Here is a 17,026-nt window from a genome sequence, read left to right as displayed (position 1 = left end):
AATCTAAAAGTTCTTTTTATCATTTTGCGTTCAGGGATTTGATTCACCTAATGCTCGTTTATAGATTTATTAGTAAATGGCAATTCTATACATTGTCAAATATTCATGAAAACAACTTAAGTATAAAGAGAACAAGATTAACTCTTGAATGTGCCAAAAGAGAACTAAGTGTGCAGACAAGCATCAAGCCTCTTACCTACAGGTGGTGATTGAGGTGTGAAAAGGTTTTTCGTAAAGAGTTTTTTGATATAGTTAGGGGTCTTGAACCCAACATAGGCTCCACCAATAGCTAACAATGTAGGATTGAACATAACTTGAGTCTAGATTTTTATTTAAGTAGGTTAATCACGATGTTAATGGTAGATTAGATTACATACAAATGAAAACAAAATAATATTAATTATTGAAGTATTAACTTATACCTTGTATATTTGCCCTCTTTGAGAATTTCTGAGCCACATTGCTATTATATTCTCCCCCACACGTAAAACACATTGCTCTTATATTCCAATGTGTCTCCATTTGAGGGAGAGATAAATTGACAAGGTCATTAACCATTTTTTGGATCTCAAACTACCTCCAAAAATAATCATGTCAAGGTTCTTATAAAGTCATTTTGGATTTCTGACTCAAAGAACATTTGAACTTCTTTGCATGAAGACTTACATGGTCATCAATCTTTATGAATTAATTTGTTCACAAAAACCTTCATGATCAAAGAGTCGCAAGATCACATAAACATCTTTAGTATTTGTTTGCATACCTCCATAAGGCTATTACCATGAACTTTCAGGGTACAGCAATAAAGAAACTCTTTGGATATATCCTAGTGTTGGTCTAACATTCAGGTAGCTTCATTGAATGCGTTTTTCTGCTTCCTTAGCAATTTTGTTATATAGGAAGCAGTATTCAATGTTCACCATATCAAGGTACATAACAATTACACAGCCTAACAAGAGTACTTTAGGAACATTTAATTCTTCTGTTGCATAAAAAATAATCAGATTTATTGAGAATTTACTTGTTGGAATACAGTCAACTTCATCTCAATTAATTACAGTTTGTTCTATTTCCATTATATTTAAGCAGTTGAAAATTACAGCCCATTTTCGTACTAGCATGGGAGCTGTTTTTGTTTTATTTACGGAGTTCTATATTCTGCTCGACAATGTTAACAAAAGTCTTCTACTTTTAATGCTCACAACCATACAATTTAGATAGACAAGGTTAAATACTTCAATACAATCTGGCTGTTATATAAAATTATTCAAATAATGGGTACATCACCCTTACACCCAATGGACATGTATTGTACATATGCCCTTGTTCCAGTTACTAGTCTTTTACTGTACATATCATATAATGAAATGGGTCCAATTCACATGTGGTTAAAATTAACTCCAATATTTTATATTTTTCACATGTAATCTGAATTCTTTAATGAATGTCTTATGATCAAAGATGTCTCCTCCATATACACTTCGTTTAATGGAGAATCAGAGGAAATTTGAATAATCAGTTTCACCAGTTCTCTATGATGCCAAAAACCATAATTTACATACATCAATGAAACCAATTAATCAATCATCTGACCCTCTGCTACTCTGTACATTTGTGTCTGCACTCGGAAGAGTAAGTACCTTTTTTTCATCCCAACTATCTGCATTGCCCATCTCTCTAATCTGTTCTAGTTGTTTGATGAGGTCAAGCCTTTCTCGCGCATATGCAGATGGTATCTGTCAGTTTTGATATGGACACATTAATAAAAATAAACATGTCTTTTTTAAAGTATTCCATAGGCAGAGAAGTGATGCATTCCATGTTTCCTACCATTCCAGGGGCATATCTCTGTATTGCTGCAAGAATTGCTGCATGTCCCACAGCTGTGACCTGTGTGGATGCATTTAAATACCATCAGCAAAAGACATTATTCTATTTCCAACTGATCATGTCATACACATATGGAGCAGAACCAGAAGAACGCCATACTGTTTTTTAAGAAATAAGGACATAACATAACCTCTTTAACTAGGCCTGTGGTCCACTATGCAAGGCACTGGAATATGAGGACCAACGGTGCTTGGGACTATTTTTGTTAGAACTCGAGACACAGGGAGAAGTTGAAGGAAAAAAACAATACAACCATACAAACAACAATCACAACTTTCTTTAACCCCATCACTTCTACTCATGCTACAAGTCAATCAATGGCTGCACAAGTGGGGTTCCGACAAGGACAATGCAAAGGGGGTACACTAGATAAGCAATATCAATTTGTTGTGCATGCCAACCTTGTGGACCAGGATTACGCCACCCTCGTCATCAACAAATAAAGGCAATTATCCCTGTTATCTCTAGCAATAACAGGTGCTTCCCTCACTTCAGAGATCTCTCCATTCTGGATCAACCATTGTGGATATCTTTCAAAAACAAACTACAAGCTATCTGACTTGAGAATCTTACATCTTTAGATGACGATATTCTTTATTCACTTTTTTATTTATTTTTAATGTAGTTACATTTCTGTTGGTTGTTCTCATAGATGAGGTGACATTTTAAGATGTAATATCTTGTTTGGCCTTTTAAGATACATTAGATTGTGCTTTCTTTCTGTTTAGCATCACGAAGGAGATAAAAATTTGAACCAGAAATTTGTGTGATAAATGCCCCTATATGTGCCCATGAACATTTGTATCGATTATACATATTTACATACATATATGTGCAGTTGAATGCTAGATACATCATATATGCAGAGCATTACGTTATTTGGAGTCCTGAATCACTGCTTTTTAAACCAATGTTATTCATTGAATTTGCATCTACCTTAAACCTCCCTGAAGTGGTATGCCTTCAAAGACATTCACGTAGGGTTATGACCTTTCTAACTAGTGATGGAATATCAGAAACATGATGAAGGTCATGGAAGAGTCTTACAGGTAGAAGCATCAGAATTCCAATTGGTATGACAGAAGCCATGTCGGTTAATGTCCTTTTCAAAACCTTATTTTCCCTTTCTGTTAACTCCTCACCAGAAGCACTCCTTTTCAGAAGCGCTGTAGCTGCAGCAACATCTGTTGCAAGTAGCTGTGTTCCCCTCCAAACATCCTGTTTAAATGTAACCAATTTAAATCTTGAACTAGCTGTTAAAAGTTATATGGTTATTGGTATGAAAGAAACATATAGTGGCATTCATCAGAACAAAGAAAAGAATGTATTACAGTAGTTGTTTCTTTGATCTTCTCTAAGGATTGGGTGATAATATCTCCCTTAATAGAAGCTTCATTACTTGCACCACTTGATACAGATGACAGTTTGCCCTCATCTTCACCTCCACTGCTCTGAAATGATGTATCCTGGAAGAAACAATGCCAAGATTTCAACTAAAATACATGCTGTGGCTTGAATATACGCCCAAACAGAGAAAAAGTATGCACAAATAAAAGGAGTTAAGAGTTTGCAAGAGGGCTCCTTTCAATGCATTTTGGTCTCTATAAAGCCTATGCTTACAATTTAATAAACACATTTCTCATTTACAGTGGGAAGATTCAAGTGATGAAAGTCTTAGAGAAAAAGTATGCACACATAAAAGGAGTAGGAGTTTCCAAGTGGACTCCTTTTAATGAATTTTGGTCTCTACAATTAACTGAACACGTTTCTCATTTACAGTGGGAAGATTCTAGCGATGAAAGTCTTGCCTGCCCATTTAAATGCTTGCCTGAAGTTTCTTTCACACGCCTTTCAAGATCCATCAATTCCTGCCTCAAAAGCTCAAAACTATCAATCTCTGTAGTTGAAGAAGCTTCTGGAAGGGTAAGAGGTGATGCTACTCCATCTTCCTGGAAGATGATATGAAAGGTTAGATGCAAATATTTTGGGTTTATTATTATGCAAGAACTGTCATGCGTAAGGTGAAGTGATGAATAGTTCATTATACCCCCCCAAACCTGATTGTTATGCGTCATTATATTTCAAGACAATTAAAATTTAATAAGCTAACATAGAAAAAGACAATTTTTCTTTTTGTTTCTCTCATTCTCTCTTTTGATTTCCTTTCAACTTTTTGTATCGTTTCTGAAATTTGCAAGTTACTATCAAATGTTCCCCTAAACTTCCACAATACCTTGGAAACCCACTCTAGCTTGCTGGCGTCATTGCTTGACCTGTTTTTAAGTTCAAATAATATCATCAAATAATTAGGATACTGTGCCACAAGATTAATATCATTGAAAAACAGATAACAAAGATTTGCAAATGCCTTATTTGTTCTTGCTGTCTATCAGACTGCGAGCTTATCTTTCCTCGCCTGTTTTTCTCCCTTCTCTGTTGCTGAAGTAGTGGGCTCTCTGCCTGTTTGGTGTTCAAACACAAACACAAAAGTGAGGATTCTTCTCCATATATTTTTTCAATGCTCATAAAGACATTGGCAAGAGGTAGAATCATCCAGACACCTGCAACATGGCCTTAGCTTTTTTCCTTAGCGAATCTTCAAGCATCTCCACTTCTTTTTTCAATCGGCGTATTGTTTCAAGATTTGTGCAAGCTGCAGTAAGATATCCTTTTCCTGGACCCTCTTGCTCTGGTAACAAGCATTCTAATCTTCTTAAGGCTTCATCTACATCTTGCAACTCCTGTTCGGTTTAGTTCAATTATAATGATGTTAAAAATATTCCACTGTTGACAAACTATTATACAGCATTCTTCTAAGATATATTCAGCAAAGCAAGGCCATTCAAGGATGTAGCATTTCTATCATTACGCATGACTCTAGGTTTAGGGAATCTCTGAATAAATAAATACTTTTTAAGGTTGTCACGGGGATTTAATAAACAGTATTTACCTTCCAGATTGACAGAGTGGGCACAATGAAGAATAAGAAAAAGAAGAAAACAAAAAAAAGAAAATTACAATTATTGAAGCCAATTTTATTTTTTTTACACTCCCAAGAATTAGGATGTAACCAACCTAATTATAGTCATTGAAGGCAATATTTAATCCTTTTTACTACTATGGGATAGGATGTAGCCAATGTGAATTCTTAACCCTTTGTTAAATAGAGCCAAGAGAAAATCTGGAAAGCATCTAATGTGAGAGCTTATGAAAACAAGTAGGTATATCAACAGACTTACACACTTCATGGGATCAAATCAATAAAAGTAAAAAATATGTACCACATCATGCTATCAAATCAATAAAAGCCAAAACCTCAGACAGCACATTGCCATGGACTTCAGGGACATTGTGGAGAGAAGACGTTATCTAGCGAAAGCCTTGCCTACGAGAATGGACTAACTCATCAAATATCCTTAACTTGCTTATAAATCTTTACTTGTACTTCTTATTGACCCTATGAAATTCTCTATGATACCACATAGACAAATGTCATAAGCCTCTTGGACAAATTATGGCTCACAAGTAGTAATAAAGTCTTCTTGATACTAGTTGTTAAATGCTTCAACAAACTGATAGAAAGAAATAGTTAACTTCTATTAAGTTGTATATTACATATTATTTCAGTAACAAGAAAATTGAGGAGGGTTTCAAAAACCTTGTCAAAAAGTATTAGCTGTTCCATCTTTCCAGCACCATCCAAATCCATATCTTGTTCGTTCATCTTCTCATAAGAGTTGAAGTTTTTCCTGTAGATCTCTGAATCAGGTGAGCTCTTGTTTCTTATCCCAGTACCAGTTCCTATATCCTTAAAGGATGAAGCTTGAAGTGCCATATCCATTGAACTTTTGCTGGCCAAATCAAACTATTTGCAAAAATCAGGATAACACTACTGAAGGTAGTTTTGGCTATCAATATCATCATTAATATATCCTGCTCCCCATGCATCCTTGAAACTAGGTTAGATATTTAGAAAGAAAAAATTCAAACAGAACGCTATACCACTCACTTGGATGTCTTTTGATGGGTTGTATTAGGGTATGATTGATTGCACTCATTCAACCGAGCTTGGCTGGAATAGGGACTTCAAATGTTACAACTTAAAATACAAATCATGAATAGCATTAGACCTATAATATATATCATTTCTACTCCATTTATACAGTCCAGCCATCCACAATTCATGTGCACTTTTATTCTACCTTCTTAACAGGAAAGATAATGCACGGGCACCAGCCGGTTGTTGAACCCAAGTGCCATATTTTAAAAAGTCACTAATCCATTGTGAGCATTGATCTAAACCTAGAATAATAGCTTCCAAATTTGGTGATGATGATTGTTCGTTATGTCCATTACTTGATGTTGAAGCAGGGGCAGGATAGAAAGGTAGCCATTCCATCTCCTCACAGGCAACCTACATGAGCATGTCAAGTGCCTTAAACATCATACTATTCACTGAAATCTCAAATTTTCAGAGGGTGGAAATTTTCAGTTTCAATGATCAGGCAGCAGCCCTGATTGTTGATTATTCATGATATTTAATGTAGAAAGACATTTTTCTTTTGTTACTCCCATTGATGAATTGACATAAATATTTGTGAACTTTGTCAAATCTCCTAAGCAGTGCATTATGGTATTTTCGAGATGTTAATATATCTTTCTTTCTTCTTCTTTTTCTGCCTATACTTTGTAGGACATTAACAGTGTTTAGAATTAGTTTATACCCCTAAGGATGAGAGGTCCAATAATGTTAGTAATAGCTTGCTATTACTGTTACAACTATATAAAGTTTTTTGAGTGACACGGACCAAACTCAGACGTACCTCAATGAAGAGCTCGTAAGTATTAAGGGAAGCAAGCTGAGGATAGAATGAAATGCTACCTCCAATTAGATACCTGGAGTGTAAGTTTTATTATTAAAACAGGGGATTAGCAATTACGTAATCAATTGCGTCAACGTGACCCTGAACAGCTTACCGCAGTAAATCTGCAATGGTTTCATCTGAATCACCACAATTATTAGCAATAAGGAATCTTTGAGTTCTCCTTCCTAAGGCAGCAAAAAAGCCAAAAACTGCCAAATCTCTTTCTAGTACCTGACATACACAATTTTAAGTAATTTTAACTGCCAATGAACACTGCATTGAATAGCTGCTTCAGATAACCACAACCACTACAATACACTCAACAATCCAAACAGAATACAGAATCCTGAAATTTATGCTGTACTTTTCCTTTTTTGTATACATACTTCGGTTTCTTTCCTCAAATTTCCAAACTGAAAACACTGCCGTTTTTGGCCTGTAAACCTTATTCCAAATTCTAATCCTGCATTGCTATTTATTTTTAGCTCCATAGAAACTCATAATCTGTATATACCTTTCGGTTGCAGTTTTGTTTGCGAGGAGAAATGGCATCTCGAAATTGTGTTTCTTTTCCATATAGTCTTATAAATAAGAAACAAGCCAATAAATTTCAATGAAGTATTTTCTACATGCATGGGTATGTCTCCATCACTTCTCATTTTCAGGATAACAATTGATGAGGAAATATTTTCCATGCTGCATATCTTGTAAAAATGATGAGCACGCAACACTATTCAAATGAGAGTTGATGAAATGAACGATTATTATTGAGTCAAAGCTAATTGAGAGAGAGAAAGAGGGTTGATAATGAATGTATATTATAGTTAATTGAAAGAGGGAGAGAGAGAGAGAGAGATTCTTGCACATGCTGTCTAATTTAAACCAGTTTAGGTACAAAAAAGGGAGCTCTTCAATACCTACATTTTGAGATGATACTCACAAGGATATTTGGGATTCTCTAGGCAAGATCATGTTGCTTCTCACCTCAGACGGACAGCTGCGTTCATTACTACAGTTCCTCATTTATTTACATACTAGACTATATTTTATACTTAGTTTACAGTCAGCTCAATGATCTTTTCTTTCTGCATGAATAGAAATTATGAGTTTACCATTTCTTGGTCTCCTATGACATTTTGGCATCTAAAGAGATGTTAATACACCTTTTATTTCTTTCTTGTTTTAACTTCAGTTTTCCGAGACAATAATGTTTCAATTTTGTGGTCGGAAAGATTGGATTATTCGAAGGCAAGAAACATTCAAAAGTTTTTTTTCCCGATATAAGTTTGCCATGTGAAAGTCAAGTTGTACCTTCTATCAAGTATTTAGATGTGTGCCTGCTTTAAGACCACAAAGTCATGTAACAAGGTGAATAAACCATACCTCAATGCTATCATAAGCTGTCAGCTTTGTTCTTATGTGTTCCCTAACTATAGCACCCCGTAGAAGCTTCTGTACAATGTCAACCCAAAATGTTCTTTCTTCCCCTCCTTCACCAGAATATTGGCATCTCACAGCTCGTGGACCAAAGTAACCAAGAAACTGATTCCGGAGACCCACACTGGATGCAAAGTTGTAAACTTGGTCGATGGCCAGAAAATCCACAAGCATATCCATTAATCGGCCTATCTCGTCCATTAAAGTTGAGAAAAAGGGAGCACAGGAGAGCTTTGCTGATCCAAGTTTTACTATTGCAGCTGCACTGCTGATTGCCAGGGTCATAAGACTCACATCACTTGCAATGCTAGGGCACACAGATGCACCCTCCCAGCCTCTATTAGGAAAAACAAAATGGTGCCATAAATCAAACTTTGAAATATATATGCAGAATTGTTTGATCACTTTGTCACTACTATAAGAGACATACACTGAAGTAACAGTTGTGAATCTTGGATCACGTTCCAGCAAGTCCACAAAACTTGCCACTGCAAGAGGATGCTGTTCAGACCAGAAATAGGCATCTACATTGGTGTTTCTAGCTGAAAACTGCTGATTAATAGACTCCTGAAGTGGGTTAAGTTGCCGAGAAATGCTGCATACAAATCAAATTTCAGAAGAACAGAAATAACAATTGAGTTTGGTAAAAGAAAAGACATAAATACGGTCAATCACAGGCAACACGAAAGATTACCAAGTATACAATGCTCAAATATTTCAATGAGTATAGAGTTACCTTCTCTGTACAAAAACATGGGTATCTCTATCCCCTCCATGACCTCTCGATGCAATTTCAAGGACAGCTTGTAACAAGGAATGGACGGCTGCCTATACAGATATATCATTGAGAAAGTAAGAGTGGATATTGAAAAATATTTCATTATAAAACATAGCCTTTCAACTTGCCTGATAAGAAACAGGCTTTATCCAAGAAATTTGATCGACTCCTAGCCATGACTTTGAAAACCAACCATTTTTTCTTAGTGACTCATGTTGTTCCGCAGCTAATTGGAACTTCCTCGCTGCTTCATGTAAAGCTTGGGTATAATCAACTCCGGCTTCACTAAGCTGAAAAGATGCATTAAGCTTTGATCTTGTCTCTTCTAGCTCTATTTCTACATAAGCGCTTGTATCACTATTGGAAGAGACACCATTGCCATCATCTGAGCTTGCAAATGTAAAAAACCTTCGAGCACGATTCCCCTGCTGATGATAGTGTTCTCTGTAGATAACCCAGCAGAGCTTATGAAGAACCAGACCATGGGATTGAGAGTTCCGCAAAACCTTGCGAATTGGGTAGATGGAGAAAGAGAGAGGGTGGATGGAAGAGCTGCAACACAAGAAGGAAAAATTAATAAATGTGAGGACCCATTAACCAAGGACATTAATTTACATTTAGCTAATCTAATGCTCCAAAAAGTACATGCAATATACCAAAGACTGAAAAAAAATTGAAATGGCACCTCCAACAACTCATTGAACATCAAATAGAAAGAAGGCAATGCCATCCAGGGATACATTTAATTAATATTCAAATACCAAATACAAAACACACAATGAACAGGAAAAAGATGTTCAAGCTTCCAAGAACGCTAAATCACCATGTCGTTTACTAAAGGATCGACAATTAAACTGCCTGGCCTCAATACATAATATATACATAAAGTAACGAAAGCAAATCAAAAACATGGAAAAATCTGATGCTTCCGAAGAACCCATTACAGGCCATACAGATAATATTTTTTTAAATATTTAAAAATGAAGATTTGAAGAACTTATTAAGCAATACAATACCGTCGCTATCATTGAAAAAATGGATAGAAAATAGAATAATAGAAATTTGAAGCTTATAAAGAGCCTACCAATTACAGCTAGCACCAAAGCCAAAATCAAGCAGAAAACATGGAAACGGAAATGCTTCAAAAATAAAAAATTTGAAACTTCCAAACAGCCTTCCAATTACAGGTAGCACAGGGGAAAATCTAACTGGAAACATTGAAAACGAAATGCTTCAAAAGGCACATTGTCACAAATAATATAGCAATCAAGAAAGGAACATGGAAAATGAATAATGCTTTCAAAGAACCAAGTGTAGTTATTTTTCAAACTATCAAAATAAACATAGAAAACGGATGCTTCCAGAAAATCCAGTGTTGCTTGTACTCAATAACCAAGAAAGAAAGAAAAAATGACGCCTCAAAATGACCCATCATAGTTAATATTTCAAAAAAAGAGAAAACGCTAAAAAACCAATATAGCTATAACAAAATATGAAGATAATAAACCAGAGAAGAATCTATGTTCACTAACGAATCATTCTGGCAAATAAAAAAACTAAGATAAAATCGAGAGGAAAATTCGAGGTCTCCCAAGGACCCATTATAGCTAATACTAAAATATAAAAATAGAGTTTTTCCAAAGGATCCATGATAGCTAATACGTAAAAAAAATTAAGTAACAAAGAAAAAAATCAATATCTCCAAAGGACCTATTATGGCTGATACTCAAAAAATAATAGTAGAAATAAGAAATTAAACCGGACAGAAAACGGAAGAAATAAAGTAGAATTACTCACCTATGTCTCAAGTCAGCGAAGCTCAATGGAGGAGTAATTGTTGGCATCTTGTACCTATGAGTACAATTATGTATATGTATGAGAGCGAGGGAGGGAGAAAAGGAATGAGGGGTTTCTTTGCTTTCTTTCTGTTAGGGTTTCTTCATAGCTATTTTCTGTGTAAAGAAGAGGACGAAGACGTTGATGATGAGCTTTCTGCTTTGTCGCAGAAACTGATGGCAATCGCTCTACCACAAATTTGTGTGTATATTGTTTTGTTTGTTCTCCTTGTATTTTTAGGTCTTTCTATCCATCTCTACAAAATTAATTTGCAAATTAATATTTATAAATTTGGGATATTTTTATAAGGAAATTAGACTTTTTTTTTACTTTCAGACTCAAATCACGTGACATTAAGATTAGGCACATCGTTAAGAAACTTAATGGTGTTTTTTTATGTCTCCTAACCACATAAAATTTAAGATCGCGTGTGTAATTAGGAACGTTGATCAGTGAATACATGCACTCCGAGTTGTTCTTGATTGAATGAATATTAACATTATGTACGTAATTAAGAAAGTCGTTAAGGGAATACACATGTTTATATTGTTCCTAATTGCATGTAGAAAATAAGATTAGGCGTGTAACTAATAAAGATTATATGTGAATACACGTGTTTTGTTTGCTCCTAATCAAATGAAGATTAATATTGCGCACATAATTAAGAAAGTTGATGCATGAATACACTTGCTCATATCATCTAATTCAAGGGCATAACGAATCATGAGTAAGGCTAATGAGTTAACTTATTTTGCCTAAGGATATTGACTTGTCAAGCTCCTAATTGAGGAGGTCCTATATAGTAGTAGACAATGAAACTTGTCACTCTTCAACCATAGTGTTCCCACTTTCTATTAAGTTATAACAACGAACACATTCCAAACTTCAGTTTTCATAAACTAGTGAAAGTTGCTTTTGTATTTAAGAGCACTTGGTGATTAAATATAACCTAATTTATTATTGCATATAGGTGTTCCGATGTTTTTTTGAAAAGCAACTTAGCAAGGGTGTTAAGGTGAATACCCACAAAGTTATTTGTAAACAGATTTGATGGAACGTTTGTTGTGGATCTCAGATTCATTGGATCTAAGTCATGATTTTATTTTTGAAGTATTCAATAAGCGAGTTTGCTATGTCACACCTTGAGAGTAGCCAACTCGAAAGGCATACACTTTCGCCATTAAGTTCCTAAATTTCCAAGGAATGTATGTCCATAGTCTTCCATTCGTTAATTAAGAACAGGAGGGGACTTTGATGAACATTTTCGAACAATATACGAATATTGTGGGACTTACTTCACAGCCTTCCAATGTAGTGTAAGTAATAATACATAAACGTTGGCAACTTTGCCGACTGACTAGACTACCTTTAGAACCGGATGGGCTTCCAATTGGATATGTGTTACGTGTGTCTCCACTACCGTTCTTCAGTCTAGGAACACTCATCAATTGAGTCTTAATTGTGCATACATTTCGATCGAGTATAGGAGAGCTCGAGGGTAGCGATGAATTATGGTATTTTCGAGATGTTAATATATCTTTCTTTCTTCTTCTTTTTCTGGAATTCGAGATCCATCCAGGGGTATTCCAGGAATTTCATATACATACATACATACATACATACATACATACATACATACATATATATATATATATATGCTTCCCAACCTTAGAATAGCTTCAAGCTTCAAGCTCCATGGCTACCGCGACGAGCTCTGCATGTATCCATCGTCTTTGTCGCCTCTGCGAGCCTTCTTCTTCACCATGGCCTCAATTGAGAAGATGGGCCACGACTCATACCTCCCAAAGTACCTCATCCATGGCCTCCTCACACAGAAAGAAACCACTAGAGAAGCTGGAGATTGTCACAGAAGAACCCATCTCTGAGTTAAAGAAGAAAATCAACAACAAAGAAGAACTATCTTCTCTTAAAGGTATGTACCACGTTCATACCTCTTCATAGCAAGAGAATCGTATTTTTGAATTATTTAAAGAAGAAGCAATGTCAGTTTTTAAATTTTTTTTCTCTAAAAAGGTATTTGTTCATACCTCCTAGCTTAGTGCACAATTTTTTAGTGAAATATTTTTGGGTTATTTTGTTCTTCTCTATAAAGGAATGTTCATACCACCAAGTGCAATTCTTTGCGAAGATTTGAGTTCTTTGAAGAAGCTTCCAGGATCAAATATATTCCTTGGTCCACACGAGAGTTCAGATTTTCGTGTTCACACTTGTGTGATGGCTAAGGAGAGTTCTCGCGCTGCCCATTGCCCCAATGATGGCCTTCCAGAGTTTGCACTAGTTGGTCGGTCGAATGTTGGAAAGTCTTCCCTCATCAATGCCCTCTCACAACAAAAGGAAATCGCTGAAACATCAAAAAAACCAGGTTTTTTTTCTTTCTTTATAGGCTGCCTTGGGGATATTTGTTTGCTTAATAGATGTTTTGCTTAACAAATCACTTGTGTATGTTGCTTGATGTAGTGATGCTTAACAATTTGTCCTTATGTTTGGGTAAAACATGTCAAAAACTTGGGTTAATTTAGCAAATTTTTTCTGTATTCGTTCCATAATTTCAAATGCTGGGAAGTTTTCTCTTATCAAGTTGCCTTGTGTTTTGTGTTTGCCATAGAATATGAATCCTCAATCAATAAAATACCAATTTCTAAATGTGAACTTGCAAGTCAGAAATATTCATAAACGAAACAAACTTGAAAAGAAATATATAAAAGTTATGCTAAAATTCTTGTGAAAAACAAAGGGAATTTGTAGAAATATCAAAGAAAAACCAGATATACTCGTAGTTTTTTGCAAGCATTCTTTTGCTATAGTAAAATGTGCCCTCATTTGATAAAACGCATTTTGAATATTTGAACATGAACTTGAACTTACCTGGTTGGGATGTTTATAAAGGTTCAAAAATTGCCTGGATACCCCTATCTAATAGTAAATGTTGTACCACTAAAATACCTAACCAAGTAAGTTGGGGGTGTTTTTGTTGATTTTCCTTTTCTATAAAGAGTTGAAAATAGCACAGTTTTGAGGCTTCTGGAATAGTTGCTAAGGTATGACCTCAGACATGATCTTGATAGTGCATAGTTCATGTTTTGGTATAATTCAGCTGTGTTTCGTCATGTATGTATGTATGCATGCATGCATGTATTATTACTGCCGACTTCAGCATTTCAAAAGTACACATCTTGTAGCGATGATATTTACAGGCTCTACGTAATGGTGGTTTGAAAATGTTTGTGCTTTACAGGGAAAACACAAGTAATCACACATTATTTAATCAATAAAACTTGGTATCTCGTTGATCTTCCTGGATATGGGTAAGTCTCTAACAACAGATATTTTTTGCTTTTGAATGAACAAACGTTTACAATATATTGTTGAAAGAAGAGGCATATATGTAAGGTAATATTTTATGAAGGATCAGGTACTATTGATAATCAAATGATCTAGGCTTATGTTCGTTGTTCATATGATTCTCTCACGAGTTTGCAACATCATTATTGCGCAGGACATACATTTTATAACTATCATTTTCAAGATAGATTTTGCAATATGCTTACACATATCATAACTTTTTCAGCATTATCATATTCACAATATATTTTTGCAATACCATTTTTGTGATATATCCTTGCATTACCATTCTTGTTCCATATATTTTGGCAATATCATTCTGATTCGATATATATTTCTTTCCTAAATATTTATGTCTAGATTTGCCAACGTACCAACTGATGTCCGGAGCACATGGAATAATTTCACAAAAGGTTACTTCCTTCGTTCGGATAGTCTTGTTAGTGTTCTCTTGCTTATTGATGCAAGCATTCCTCCACAACAGATTGACCTTGATTGTGCTGATTGGCTTGGTCGAAATAAGGTAATAGTAATGAGCAGAAAATATGAACTTTTGCAGTGTTCTGTTTCTTAAACAAGAAAAAATACTGGATACGCTTTTTGCTGAAATACTAATATATTCTGATTATGTATTTTTTGCTTCTTAAAATCTATGAGAAAACTTGACCTTTTCTTTTTCTTTTTGCAACAGGTTCCTTTAACAATTGTCTTTACTAAATGTGATAAAACAAAGAAAAAGACAGCACTAGAAGAGAATATCCGAGATTTCTTGCGATTATTAAAGAAATCATATGATCAAATGCCACCTTGGATCATGACTAGTTGTGTTACGAATCAGGGGAGAAATGAGTTGTTGATGCATATACAACAACTGAAGAACTACTGGAGCAGCTAATGCAACCTTGAAAAGGCTTGCGTTGTATCTATATGCTATTTTCCTTTGAATATGTTCAGGAAACTTGTCTACTAATCCGAGGAGTTTTGTTTTCATTATGGAAAAGGTGTAAAATATTGTGAAAGAAATGCCCGAAATGTATAGGGATTTACTCTAGCCTTAATATGTTTCATTTCACATGTTATTCCTCTTTTAAAATATTTAACACAAATTCAGAAGTTATTCTGACATATTTCAAAAACACTAATAGTGATGCATTACATAAAAGCATCTGCGACCATGAAGTTCACATCAAGGAGTTTCTCTATAGCAAATCAACAATATACACTAAAACTAGTAGATAACAATATTAGATCATTTGTATATACTCAACATACATCACCATCTTATATTTTAGTTGTAATTGACTTCATTGAGACAACCTATTTTCACTTGATGTATTTGGTGAAATTGTACATCAATCATTTTATTCTCTAAAGTAACTTTTGAATTTGAGGCGTCTTTGTTTTGCTTTTTGGTATTGGACACACTGAAGTGCTGTCTTGCGTGTAGCATCATTTACTAATATTGAATTTAGTAATTGATATTAAATGGTAGTAATAACGGATTATTGTGTTGTGCAGGCCTTCATCTTAAATCCTGACATTTGAGAGCAGATCATTGTTACTGGTGTATATTTTCTTAAATGTGCTACTCTAGAAAATTGCAAGTAACAAGCTTGAGAAAGAAAATGGCAAGCATTAAAAGAATATGATGTGATTGTAGCATACCCTTGTAGTAAATAGCAAAACATTATGCAGACCCAATGATAAGATTTGTAGTAGCACAAATAATTTGTACTTTTGCCCAATGAAGATTTTTGTAATTTAGGTAAGCAAATGGTGGTTACCAATTAAAAAAGTTGTTAGTCTTAGTGACTGCCTCACAATCTAGCAATTGTGTGCTATAAGAAAGGATTTCCCCCCTCACTCACAAGGATAAGAGTTATTAATCCTTATGCAAATATGAAACTCAAGTAAAACCAGGAAATTAATCTCTATTTCTTCACTACATCCCAAATACAAGATGGAACAAGTGCAAGATGTCAACGCCACGAAAGAGATCAGGGAACGCCATAAAATATTGCATGTACTTAGCAACACTCTTGGTTATTTTCTCTCTCAAGCTTAGTCACAAATGTATATATATGTTTCTCTTTTTACAATTAAAGATTCCACTAGATCATTCATAATTTAGACCAAACCACTCGGAGAAACATAACCTTTTGTAGCATATGGCAATTATGAGAACTCAACACCATCATAAGGGTCCCCAAAGATATTTACATCCTCTTGGAGGTTTAGTATTTCTAATGATGTCTTTGCAATTTGAAAATTGTGGAAACATGCAAAGTTTGTTTGTTTCAAACAAGATTAGAGAGTGTCTAATTATATTTGTGCATCATTATGGTGCTCCTCAATTTCTCATTATTTGGTAGAGACTCTACATTGGGACATATATTGCATGTTCTGTTGGTCACAACAATTGGAAAGGAGAAGAATGATACTAGCACATGGTGAAGTTTCCTATAACACCAATTACAATGCTCTTTGAAAGTTCATTGAAAACATATGTTGCACGGTTTATAGGTTTTTGGGCTATTTTTTTTTATCCATTAAGTGTTTTTGTAATTTAATGGTTTAATTAATGTTTTTCATTGGTTTAATTCAGTTAACTTAATTGTTTATTTAATCTAATGGCTCAATTAATCTTATTTATTTATTTTAACATAAATGCTTATTTAATTTTGTGTATTTTTATTTAATTAATTTTTAATTAGCTTAGCTTAAATGTGATTAGGTTTAAACTTTTTATTAAATGGTTCGGTTTGGTTTTAACTTTTCCCTAAACGGTTTTGGTTTAAATGGTTCAGTTTACCTGTTTATTTAAATGGTTTGGTTTAAATGTTCGAATGTTCATAAA

General features: G+C 34.6%; 2 protein-coding genes across 2 annotated transcripts; one reads left to right on the top strand and one right to left on the bottom strand.

The window, feature by feature from the left end:
• Nucleotides 1-1,232: 1,232 nt before the first annotated feature.
• Nucleotides 1,233-11,026, bottom strand: LOC147867052 (uncharacterized). Its single transcript, XM_087339658.1, has 17 exons — nt 10,768-11,026; nt 9,095-9,522; nt 8,929-9,016; nt 8,623-8,787; nt 8,139-8,529; nt 6,868-6,986; nt 6,714-6,786; nt 6,093-6,304; nt 5,900-5,962; nt 5,549-5,741; nt 4,452-4,631; nt 4,195-4,350; nt 3,699-3,839; nt 3,222-3,356; nt 2,938-3,108; nt 1,831-1,890; nt 1,233-1,736 (listed from the first exon to the last, which is right to left on the bottom strand). Exons 1-17 carry the CDS (start codon nt 10,812-10,814, stop codon nt 1,581-1,583), a joined length of 2,778 nt encoding a protein of 925 aa, XP_087195784.1. The 5' UTR covers nt 10,815-11,026; the 3' UTR covers nt 1,233-1,580.
• A 1,474-nt stretch (nt 11,027-12,500) lies between these two features.
• On the top strand, nt 12,501-15,542 carry LOC147867051 (GTP-binding protein At2g22870-like). Its single transcript, XM_087314737.1, has 5 exons — nt 12,501-12,739; nt 12,920-13,189; nt 14,063-14,132; nt 14,530-14,692; nt 14,861-15,542. The coding sequence occupies exons 1-5, from the start codon at nt 12,502-12,504 to the stop codon at nt 15,062-15,064; spliced, it is 945 nt and encodes a 314-aa protein (XP_087170863.1). The 5' UTR covers nt 12,501; the 3' UTR covers nt 15,065-15,542.
• Nucleotides 15,543-17,026: the final 1,484 nt, after the last annotated feature.

Source organism: Azolla caroliniana, unplaced genomic scaffold (genome assembly GCF_043228905.1).
Source record: "Azolla caroliniana isolate FFs.n. ecotype wild unplaced genomic scaffold, voAzoCaro1.0.p SCAF_2, whole genome shotgun sequence".
NCBI classification, from domain to species: domain Eukaryota; kingdom Viridiplantae; phylum Streptophyta; class Polypodiopsida; order Salviniales; family Salviniaceae; genus Azolla; species Azolla caroliniana.
This window is presented reverse-complemented; position numbering and strand designations above follow the sequence as displayed.